General features: G+C 40.2%; 1 protein-coding gene across 1 annotated transcript in view; it reads left to right on the forward strand.

Annotated features, from left to right (window-relative positions):
• Positions 1–7617: 7617 nt before the first annotated feature.
• Positions 7618–12730, forward strand: part of LOC126484973 (cytochrome P450 6k1-like) — a 74722-nt gene continuing 69609 nt past the window's right edge. Inside the window, exons 1-2 of the mRNA XM_050108577.1 lie at positions 7618–7837; positions 9330–9568. Of these exons, the coding sequence (XP_049964534.1) occupies positions 7618–7837; positions 9330–9568 (459 nt within the window). The remainder of the gene's footprint in view (positions 7838–9329; positions 9569–12730) is intronic.

Here is a 12730-nt window from a genome sequence, read left to right on the forward strand (position 1 = left end):
TAAGATGTAGTTGTTCAATCAAAAATGTCTCTTAGTTTCATAGGCTTTCAATATTTACGATGATTACTCTCCTCTGGACTTGCATTACTACGATTCTAAACATGACATAAAACACAAAAACTGTTGACATTTCCCAACCAGACCTTTCGACTAAACTAAATAACAGATTGAGTTACAACACTGAAATGAGGTTCATTTTCTATTCATTTCATCATTATGTGTATCGCCCCCCACTGTAATCACACAACCGCCGCTAATCGGCTGTGTTGTGAGCCTTAGATCGCAACAATGATCATCGTATAAGTACAAGGCTTCCAGTACCTTTACGGTCGAAATATTACGAATAGTATCATATTACGAATAGTATCCTAACCTGAATACCTTTAAATTACGAACTACTGGTCGAAACGAATATTTTACCGACGTAAATACACTACACTGTATGGTAACAATGTAAACTCACAGCAACTACACTGTCCGAGAAAAAAGGTAAGCAACGAGAAGCGGATTGGACGACGAAATGAAACTTCACACGTTGAGAGGGTATGTGATGTTATTTCAATGATTAGAGCACCGAATCAAATTTATGGAGAAAATGGCAATATGCACCCATTTATTAGCATGACGTGGCTGCCATTCTGGCTTGGATGCATGCACTGACTCAATTTCGAAGAATATCATAAACCTCTCGTATCCACTCCTGAACCACGCTCGCTGACAACCGTGTGTACGGTACTTTAGACAGGGTGTTTGCATAAGAGCGCGCAAAAATTTAACCGGATGTAGAGGGTGCTCCATTGAACCATTTGAGGTAAGGAAGCTGGGTCCGAAGAAGTCAGCTGATGGAGATAACAGTAATAAAATCACATTACTGAGTCCTTTTTTATTTACATTAGTTACAGCTAACTCCAAATACCATCACTGACACAATGAACGTAACATTTGTACCTTATCTTACAAAATGTGCTGAAATTGAAGGCCATAAGTGCAAGAATGACATCTGCGAACATGATTCTGACGCACCCTGACAAAATATCCCTGGTGTGTTTTGATTCACATTACAGGCAGCGACGATTCTGGCAACTAATTCCATCTCCGTATCCACTGGGGTCTCATACACAAGAGACATTAAGTATGCCCATAGGAAATAATAAGGGGCTCTAGGTCAGGTGACCTCGCCGACCATGGAATAGGACTTGTCCCTTCCAATCCAGCGACCAACAAATATAGCACTGAGGTGGTTGCGAACATCCATACTGAAGTGAGGCGGTGCGCCGTCATGTTTCATCCACATCCTCTCATGAACAGCCAAGGGTACGTTCTCCAAACACTCGAGCACGAACCTCAAGCACAGGTAGCCATTCAGATGGCCTCGTAGACTCCCTAGTAACCAGGTTCGCCCTCCTTGTTTCCTTGCAGGAAATAAAGAAAGTACATGTAAATAAACAGCACAGTATGTGTAAACTTGTACGCATGTTAGTTGTAAATAAACTGGAAAACAGTAATGCTAGACAAAGCGGTGGACAGGTTTACTTCCAAATCACCTTAAGATGGCTTCTACGACACCAGGTTCCCTGCCTCGAATTTTTCATTACAGCATTCTCTATGTCCTGTTCCATTTTTGTACACTCTTACGGAAACACACTGTATACTCGGTAATGTACTGGTATGGTGTTCGTTTATCAAATGGTGCCACATATGTTCTATTGGGGGGACATATCTGGAGATCTTTCTGCCAATGGGGTACCTCAGAATATGCTGGCTATTTATAGTGACACATGTCATGTATGGACGAGCAATGTCCTGTAGAAAAATGGCACAACGATACTGTCGCGTGAGAGATAAGACCAAAGGGCACAGGATGTCCAAGACGTACTGTTATGCGATAGGGAAATACAACGTCCGCCGATGCATATCCGCCGATGGTGAGCACGTGTAGGAAGTTACACTGGAATCTGGCGATATCTTATGGGTGTCTCCCTTTTCTTGTCAGGCAGTGTATTCAAACTGAACTCTTGAATCAAATTACTTGGAGCCATTATTTGCCCACTTTGTTGATGACAGGGGTACAATTGCTGCTCCAGTAGCGCCTTTCGCGCCTCATTCTACGACAAATGCATTTCATGGACAAGCTGATGGGTGGTTTTTCGTGAAGCTTCTCCCACACGATATAACGTGTTCTAAAATTTTACTGTGCGTGCAACTCTTTCTCAAGAACTCCCCCAGTGACTTGAAGCACTCATTTTGTCATAAGCGTCTCTACACAATGACAATTTTATTCCAGTGAGAGTACATTCGTCTTTCTGCGCGCTGCTTCCTGCTGCACCATAAATTAAATGCGTTTGCGCAAGTTCTCAAAACTAATAACCTTCCATCGTGTACAGCCATTTATGTACATTAAAAAGTATTAAACTTATCCATGGTCACACCACACAAAAATGTGGAGCCTTTGTAACACAATGCCACCAGCGTCGCTACTGTATGCAGTTATTTGTTATGAAACATGAGCATTTTACATGCAGGCATTGCTCAATCAAGGAAACGTACTACCTAAGGTAAACACAGTCCGAACAGTCCGTGATGGCCCAACATACCTGTGACAAAATCTTCTCGGACTAACAGCCGAGTCAATGCGTTGTTCTCCAGCAAATTTTGAGCAAGTTTTTTGCTTGACAGCTTCAGGTTGAAGTGTCGGGTTGATGTCTCGTCCGCATCTTTGCTGGAGAACAACGCGTTGACTCGGCTGTCAACCCCAGAAGATTTTGTCATCGAGATTTGCCAAGAAAGTCTGCATGCCCACCGACCGCCGTGTCATCCTCTGCCCACAATCGTCACTGGATGCAGATGTGGAGTGGCATGTGGTCAGCACACCGCTCTCTCGACTGTATGTCAGTTTACGAGATCCGAGCAGCTACTCCATCAAGTAACTCCTCAGTTTGCCTCACAAAGGTTTAGTGCAACCCGTTTGCCAACTCCACTCGGCAGACTGGATGGTCAGCCATCCAAGTCCTAGCCCAGCCCGACAGCGCTTAACTTAAGTAATCTCACGGGAACCGGAGTTACCACTGCGGCAAGGCAGCTGGCAAAGTATTTACTCACCAAAGAAAAATCATGGAACAGTTGTACGTTTTTAGAAGCTGTTATTTTATTTACACAGCCAGTTTCGGCATTTCATAATACCTCCTTCAGTCCCTATGCACACCGTGTAGAGTGAATCCGACAACGACTGCGTGCATTTATGCATCTGATTCTCTGAACACAGAGTGCATAGGAGCCTGAAGGTGGCAATAATGAGATGCAGAAACTGGCCGTGTAAATGAAGTAACAACATCAGAAAACAAACGGCTGTTTGGTGATTTTCCTTCCGACTAGCCACGGCGGATCAACAGAGACTGAACTGTTTATTTCCGACCATTGGTTCATTACACAGAACGCTAAGGCTATAATCCTGTACTGGCTGTTCAAATTTGACCTGAAAAGTATGGGACGACCGGCATATTAAGACATAAGCTGCACCGATGAGGCAAAGCATTGTGACCACCTGCTTAACAGTATTGGTCCACCCTTGGAACGCAATGTAGCAACGATTCTGCATGCCAGAGATTGAACGAATCCTTGGTACGTATTCGGAGGTTCGAGGCGAGAGATGTCTACGCACAGGTTACTCAATTCCCGTAAATTTTAGGCTGGTTGTGTGTGAGCGCGTGGCTGGCGTCCTTTGTTTGTTCCACCAGGATCAGATCATGCGATTTTTGTGGAAAAGACACGAAAGTGAGCTCACTATCAAGTTGATCAACTACTGTAACACGATTTTGGCCGTGTAGCACGAATAGTTGTTATGCTAGACAATGCCATCGCCTTCGAAGAAGGCATCAGATTACACTGATGCTATAGATCCATACTTACCAATCATGTACAACCGCTCGCTCGACGAAACATCCCTACCTAAAGACTAGAAAACTGCACAGGTCACAACAATATTCAAGAAAGGCTACAGAAGTAATCCACTAGATTATAAGCCCATATCATATACAGCAGGATTTTGGAACATATATTACTTTCGAAAGAAATGAATTGTCTCGAAGAGAACGGTCTATTCAGACACAGTCATCACGGATTTAGAAAATATCGTTCTTACGAAACACAAGTAGCTCTTTATTCACATGAAGTGTTGACTGCCATCGACAAGGGATTCCGAAATGGTTCCGTATTTCTAGATTTTCAGAAGGCTTTTGACACCGTAACTCACAAGCGGCTTGTAACCAAATTGCGTGCTAATGGAATATCGTCTCAGTTATGGGCCTGGATTTGTGATTTTCTGTCACCGAGGTCACAGTTTGTGGTAACTTACGGAAAGTCATCGAGTAAGAAAGAAGTGATTTATTGTGTTCCCCAAGAAAGTGTTATAGGCACTTTGTAATTCTTTATGTATATAAACGATTTAGGAGATAATCTCAGCAGCCCTGTAAGGTTGTTTATACATGATACTGTCGGTTATCGTCTAGTAAAGTCATCAGAAGATGAAACCAAATTGCAGAGAGATTTAGAAAAAATATCTGTATGGTGCGAAAATTGGCAATTGATCCTAACAACGAAAAGTGCGAGGTCAACCACATAGTTCTAAATGGAATTCGTTAAACGTCGGTTACACTATAAATCAATCAAATCTAAAAACCTTAAGTTCATCTACGTATCTAGGAATTACAATGACGAGGTACTTAAATTGGAAAGAATACGCAGAAAATGTTGTGAGGAAGGCCGAAAAATTACGTTTTATTCACAGAACACTTACAATATGCAACAGAGCTCTTAAAGAGACTGCCACGGACATGATACAGGAACTGGGGTGGACATCACTAAAACAAAGGCGTTTCTCGTTGCGGCGGAATCTTATCACGATATTTGAATCTCCAACTTTCTCCTCCGAGTGTGAAAATTTTTTGTTGACGCCGTGCTACATAGAGAGAAACATCATCATAATACAAAAAAAGTGAAATCAGAGCTAGCACGGAAAGATATAGGTTTTCGTTTTTTCCTCCCACTGTTCGAGAGTGGAATAATAGAGAATTAGTGTGAAGGTGGTTCAGTGAACCCTCTGTCAGGATGTGAAGTGTTCAAATGGTTCAAATGGCTCTGAGCACTATGGGACTAAACATCTGAGGTCATCAGTCCCCTAGACTTAGAACTACTCAAACCTAACTAACCTAAGGACATCACACGCATCCATGCCGGAGGCGGGATTCGAACCTGCGACGTAGCGGTCGCGCTATTCCAGACTGAAGCGCCTAGAACCGCTCGGCCACACCGGCCGGCCTGTTAAGTGTGATCTGCAGAGTATCCATGTAGATATAGGTGTATATGAAGGGATACAGGTGGCCACAATAATGTTGACGTAGTGCACAGCTGTCATAGTGTGTTCAGATACTACCGCCAGTCCTATAGACTCACAGCTAACTGTCCGACGTGAGTATGGGGACACGACCAACGATCTGTTGTAACAAGAAACGTGATTCGTCAGAGCAGGTAGCACTTTTTCACTGAGTCACTGTCAAGTCTCGGTGATACCGTACCCATTGCAGTCCTGACGACGTCCTGGAGCCAACATGGCCTCTGCTGTGGAGAGCCATTTTCAGCAGTCAGCGCTGAATGGTGTGCTACGAAGGAATTATGCCTGCATCAGCATTGCACTCGCATACCTGCCACAGATCGCTGTCTATTCTGTTCTAGACAGCGCGCAAGCCTTTGATCTCCACGTTGTGTGAGGAGGCGTAGAGTAAAACACTCAGACACCGGGCCAGAACAGTCTGCCCTCTGTCAAAGTCGTTTATGACAGTGGGTTTCCCCACCTGTGCCCCGTATCGCTAGAATGATTTCACGATTTGTCGCTCTTCTGCTTACATACATTCCTTAATTCGTCACGCGCCTAAAACACCACCTGAAGGTATGCATTTAGTGGCCACAGTGTTTTGGGCTCATTAGTGCATCTAGCTCTGGGCTAGGAATAATGGGTCGTATGAATAAAAAAGGGAACATTCTCCGGAGAAGACTGTCAATTTCGCGTGAATAAAAAATTTGAAGCATGTTCTCTGACGAGGTTCTTTCTTCGCACCCGCTTCCTTCCTTCTTAAGAAGGATCCCGATGTGTGTCGTCTGCTGTGTCCGGCACAGAACACACATGTAATTCTAAATTTCATTCAGCTCTCTCAAGCAGGCAAACTATTCAATGCACAATTATGTAACTGCCTTCACTGTGTTATGGAAAAGTTGCACTACGCCTCGATATTAGCCTTACGTACACGGGCAGTTTATGAAAATATATTTTCTGCCGATCTTACCTGATTTTCTGACATGCAGACAATGTTGTTGTTGTCGAATTAAGTGAATACATTACGTGAATAAAGCCTTAAGAATACATCACCCTTTCACCTGCTCCAAACAGCAACTTTCCCAGAGTTTTCTAATACGAGATTATTTTATTTAAATACGACGAATAGTGGTTCGTTCGCGCGTCGAGTACTTAAACGTTCGGCCGTAACGTTTCCTTGCGAGAAACAGAACGCTAATTTTGTGATAAACCTGTGAGCAATTTTACTGGCCCGCTTACTTAGTTTTAACATTTGTGATTTGAGGAAACATGAAGATGAACATCTGGCAATGTCTAAAAAGCGATCGTGTCACATTGATGGCTGGGAGGACCATTCCGGGTGAGTTCGGCAGCCGGGTGGGAGTCTTATTTCAGGTGACGCCACACTGGGTGACATGCTCGTCGTTGATAATGAGATTATGATATGGACAGCGAAACACCCAGTCCACGAGCGGAGGAAGATCTCCAAACGCACAGGAATCGAACCCGCGCTCCCTGCATGGTAGGCAAACACGTCACTGCTCAGCTAAGTAGGCGGACTGAGAATGTCAAGAATGTCAGTGACACACTGGTGTACACCTAAGTCTTCTCGTACACCAGTCTGAAAACTTGGCTTTGCTAAGTAGTAAAACAATGTTCTCATTTTCGGGAAGAAAGTTCACCAATCAAATAATGCTTTTATTGTTCAAACCATATAAATTCCTACAGTTTTTCTTTTCTGTATTCCTTCGTGCAACATATATCTTTTCTCCCCTTCCGAGAAGCATAAATTCAGTCATTTTTACTTAAAAAAACTCGGTAAAAATTATCAAAAGTTATCCTCAATAGAACTTACTTAGCATGAACCATGCTACAAAGCTTATTTAAAAAAAACCGAGAATTTTCTCCAGTTCTGAGAAATTTCCCTAGTTTTATTCATATGAAATCGGAGAACATTTTCCGATTTTAGAAACTTCCACCAGCCTTTTACCCAATCCGAGAACATTTTCAGATGATGTATTTTGTCCTAATCGTTTTATTCATGAGAAACTGAGAATGTTCTCCGAGATCCCAAGAATAAAGTACGCTCTCCGTTTTATTCATACGACCCAATAACTCAAATAAAACAGTCTTCATGAATCTGACGTTTCAAGTCTAATAGTAACACTCCCAGCATCACGTATCTCCTAGTTAGCTACTTAGTTTAATTGGAAGATATGGATCACACGTGTTCATTTAAGATATTAACTCAGTATCTTTATTCCAGGACAACGATGGCGCTTCTCTTGGACTCGTGGATTAGTGAATTCATACTTGTCGTTTCTGTAGTGACTCTCGTTATCTACCTGTGGTTCGACCATGGCTTCAAATACTGGAAGAAGAAGGGCGTACCTTTCGTGGAGCCAAGCATTCCGTTCGGAAACTTCAGGAAAAACATTTTGGGTCAGGAGCCCCTTGGTGTAACGACGCAAAGCTTATACAAACAGCTATCAGGTACGTTTCAAGACTTACGGTTAAGACTTAGTTAGACACAAACTTTTCTTATACTGTAAATTCCTCTGGTACAGTGTACACTGTCGTGAAGGTTTCTAGCACAAATAAAATCTTCAGTAAAGATTTTGTAACCTATCAGGACAACTCCATTGTGTGAAACTTATGAGATGTGATAATAGAAGGACTGCTTTCAAAACGGTGGGCGAAAAATGTGTGTACCTGCCCGATACGTAGAGATGCTTTTATATCTCGTAGTGTCACATGACATTGGAAACTAAAAGATGAACCAGGTTTTCGTGTTCCGGTACGGTGGCATTTGGTGTCACAGTGCAAAGAGCAATACGTGAACAACTGTTTGTACAGGGTGCATCAAAAAGAATCATCCGATTTCAAAAAATTAGACTGATAACTAATGTCAAATACCTCTAATGAATAGTTATTTTGACCAGCATTAAAAACAATTATAATTCAACAGTAGCAAAGTATATGTATGAAGTAGTAGATTGGAATTTAGACGACATTTCAATAGAGCAGACCAAGATCATTTATTTCATAGATTCTACATATTTCATCATCATTATTTGTCACTAGTGAGAATGCCTTAGTTACTTGATATACTGTTTATGTATAAACGTTGTAAATACTCGTAGTATACAGTACTTAGTATCAGTAGAATCGTAAGATGGTGAGTTGCCACTTAAATCATTTGTGTAATTTGTACATTTGTTAATAATCAATACATTTATCAGATTTTAAATAAAACTGTGCTGTCATAGTGGGGGAATGCAAGTCTCGATTGGCGCTCAAGCGTTCTAATTGTTTCTGGAGAGCTAGGAAGGATTCATGAGGCAGTTTGAAAGACACTCTGTTAGAAGACTCTGTGACGATAGGGCGGAGTAGCCAGATGTAGGTAAAGTGAAGTTCTGGACGGCGAATGACGACGAATACTTTAACTGTTGCTCAAACTTACAAAATTTCTGATTATATTGGACGAAGTCTCAGAGATTCTATTTAATGGAGCAGCACTCCTAAAAGTTAAAGTGTTTTGTCTGATTGCAAAAATCGTTTCCTTCAGTTTAAATCATTTGTTGTGGCATTCATCAGTCATCACTGGAATTCAACCGTTTTTCATTTATTATTATTGTTTTTAATATGTTTCAAATTGTGTTACTTGACAATTCGTATTACACGCCAGTGATCAGGTAAGTCGACTGCAGGATCAAGGGTAAAAGGGAATAGTGCAGTGGAATCTGTTGCTGAGCATAAAATAAATGACCTGGTTTTGTTAATAGAGCCGTACATCGCGCAAGTGCCATACAAGAGGTACGTCGCAAGGTGGGAAGCATATAGCTCTCTCATTCCATTGCTCACTGAAATATAGCGCATGTCTACTATATGATACGGAAGAAAAGACCCAATTACGTTATTTGGATATTGTAATAATTCTGCTTCTGTTATTATCTTGCAATTTGAGATTAATTTCTCTTTGCAGGAGAGCGTTATGTTGGACATTTCGGATTCAGTCGACCGATTCTTCTAATTCGTGATCCAGAGATCATACGCCACATCCTTGTGAAGGATTTCTCGACGTTCCATGATCGAGGAATCGTACTTGACGATAAAGAACCACTGAATCATCATTTGTTTGCCCTCACTGGACAAAAGTGGCGGCAACTTAGGGTCAAATTGAGTCCTACTTTCACGTCTGGCAAACTGAAGGGCATGTTTACGGTTAGTAAATACATGTTTTACATTTATTTGAATTCGAAATGCTTTAATCTAAAACTCCTCATTAAGATACGTCAAATCTCTTCCTCCAGCTACATTGTAAAATTGCATTTCTTTAAGCCTGAAATTCTGTAAGTACCTTTTGTCAATCGAAATACATATCTGTTGGAAGGCTAATATCACTTAAGAACATGTTGTTTAAGATTATTTAGACCCTGTATGAGGAATTTAACATTTGAAAGAGCGGCTGTAGCATAGTGGATATTTTCTGCATATCGCCATTTAAAACGCTGTAGTTTCTTAAGCGGATGGTTGATATATTTCAGTTGGGAACATATTAAACGCATTACAACAAAACCATAAACATCGCTTTAACGCTATGATTTTAGTGTTTTCTTCAAATTAAATTATTCCATGGTTTTCTTATAATAAGGCTGATAAACGTTTAAAAATTAAAAAATGTAGACCGCTTTTGTTGAAATCAAAACACCAGTTGCCAGTTATGTTCTAGTTTGGTTACACAGCTGGTTCGAACGCAGTTACGTACCATAATCAAGTGTATTAAATGTGTATGCCTAGAACACAATGATCACATTTTAAAATGTATGTGTTTGGAAGGCATGCGTTGCTGTCACCTGAAGCGAAGTTTTCGTAACTAGTAACGTTCGGAGTTTACTATTGCAAAATACTTTTGACAGCTCTGTTTATTTAAGTACTTCTACAGATCGACAGTCACTGTCAAGCTCTTTGTGTGCCTCCTTAATGACGGAAAAGTAACGAAATTTGGAATAATATTCTTCGTGTTTGTTGTTGTGATCTTCCGTTTGTAGACTGGTTTAAGGTTGTTGTTAAAGTTAGTCTACCCAATGCAAGCCTCTTCATCTCTGCATAACCACCGCAGCCTCATCTATTTGAACCTGCTTACTGTACTCAAACCATCGTCTCCCTCTACTATGTTTGCCCCCTATACATGCTTTCATTACCCAATCAACACTTCCTTGTTCTAGCAACCCATCCCTTCTTTTAGTTCATTTGTGCCATTAATTTCATTTTGCCACACTTCAGTTCAGCACCTTCTCGTTTGTTATTCGGTCTTCACGTCTAATCTTCACCAACCTTGTATTGAACTACATCACCTACAAGCATCTTTATTAAGTCAGCGTAATTCCCAATAGGGACACTGTCTGTATTTTGATTCACTATCTGCCTTACTGGCGGCGTGCGGTTTCTATATGGAAGATAAATTTATAAACTTAACTATCATTTTCCTAGTCACTATGTTAAAATTCACTAGCATCTTATCGCGACTGTGGAACGACACTCAGCAAACATTATCACATGGTCTCGGTTCCACCACAACATTGTTGGTAGCTGCATGACAGTGCCCCAAACTCAAAGTAACTCGCATCGTAACAAACTGGACACGTTTTTATTTCACATAAGGGTATGCACGCTTCTATATGCCTGGCAGGAACGATGTCGTTATCCTCCAGAATGCTACCTTTTAGCCTTACCTTAAATTGTAATATCTTTTGATATAAAAGTACTGAATTTGGTGCAATATATCCGAAAAACTCACTGTGAAAGATTTTGGTGTATATATCTCCAAATATACTCCAAAAAAACTGCTTTTGGAATTTTCAATACAGTTGCAAAATACTGTACCCAATATCAGGTTTAAGAAAACCTATCTGAGTAATCAGATAATTCTTGGTTTTGTTAAAGTCAATGTGAACTGCAAGTGACCTGCAGAACAAATAGCAAAAAGAAAAGCACGTATTATTTAGTTACATGAAGAAACTCATTTCCAATATGGTAAAAAACAGAAGCTCACTGTTAAGTTATATAAAACAAACACTGAACTAGATAATACCAAAACATCAGACAAATTCGTCGATATCCACATGGAACCAGATCACACACAGAAACACCAATAAACAGGAAGAAAAAAACACAAAACAAAAATCTGTATGACCTCATGAAATCCAGCACACCAATTGAATGATAGACTTGTGAAATTAACTGAAATTTCATTAACAAAGCAAGGAAGGAAATTACTAGTAAAAGGAGTCCAAACACAACATAAACACAAAACATTCACACTAAATAATAGGAAATATGATCACAGAAACAGAACAGAAAATAAAACAAGGAGAAATGTTTGAAAACCCCAATTTCAAAGCCACCTTGACAAAAGAACAGGTAGCAGAACAGATGAAACGCATAATAAAGGAGAAAAAGATTCACATCGACTAAAAAAACAACAGACCACAACATATGCAGAAAACAAATCAAAAAACTACAAGAACACAATGCAGTCATAACGAAGACGGAAAAAAGGAATACGCTGGACCTTATGAGTGAAACAGAATTCATCAATAAAAACAGAAAAGTTCACAGAAAACAATAACATTCTTAAATTAGTCAGTGATCCCACAATGAGGTACCAAAGAAACTTACATAAATGTCTAAAAACAGGAGATAAATGTTCAGTTATATAAAACAAACCTTAAACAAACTAATCTAGTAAAATCATGAGCCAATTTGTTGACATCACACACACAATCAGATCATAGAAACAACAATGAAAATGAAGAAAGAAACATAAAACAAACAACTAAATGACCTCATGAAGTCCACCACATTAGTGAATAAAGAAGACAGAATTGATGCCCATCACAAAATCTTGAGCAAAATACATGACACGTAACAATCCCAAAACACTCAATCTAAATAGTTTACCAAATACACATAAACATTTTTGTCCAATTCAACCACTAATTAACTTCACTATGCACCATCTCACCTCCTAGCTAGACAAACACATACAGTAATACAGAAATTGTACACTTTCACAACCAACAGCAACCTACTACACACCAATGCACTGACAGAAAAAATAAAAGATGTAATTTTGCCATCAATAGCAAACCTGATATCGTTTGACATCATATCCCAATACACAATGACGGCAGTAGAATAAACAATCAGCATTATTAAAGAACAATAGCAGGAACAAGGGAAGATAATAAATTCACACATAGGTGAAACTGAGCCCACCCTAAAAATTATAACAGAACAGAATTACTTCACATTCAACAAAGAGTTCTGTCTACAAAAATATGATCTACCAATGGGCTGACTTAACAGTGTCCTACTTCCAGA

This window comes from Schistocerca serialis, chromosome 6 (assembly GCF_023864345.2).
Source record: "Schistocerca serialis cubense isolate TAMUIC-IGC-003099 chromosome 6, iqSchSeri2.2, whole genome shotgun sequence".
Lineage (NCBI taxonomy): Eukaryota > Metazoa > Arthropoda > Insecta > Orthoptera > Acrididae > Schistocerca > Schistocerca serialis.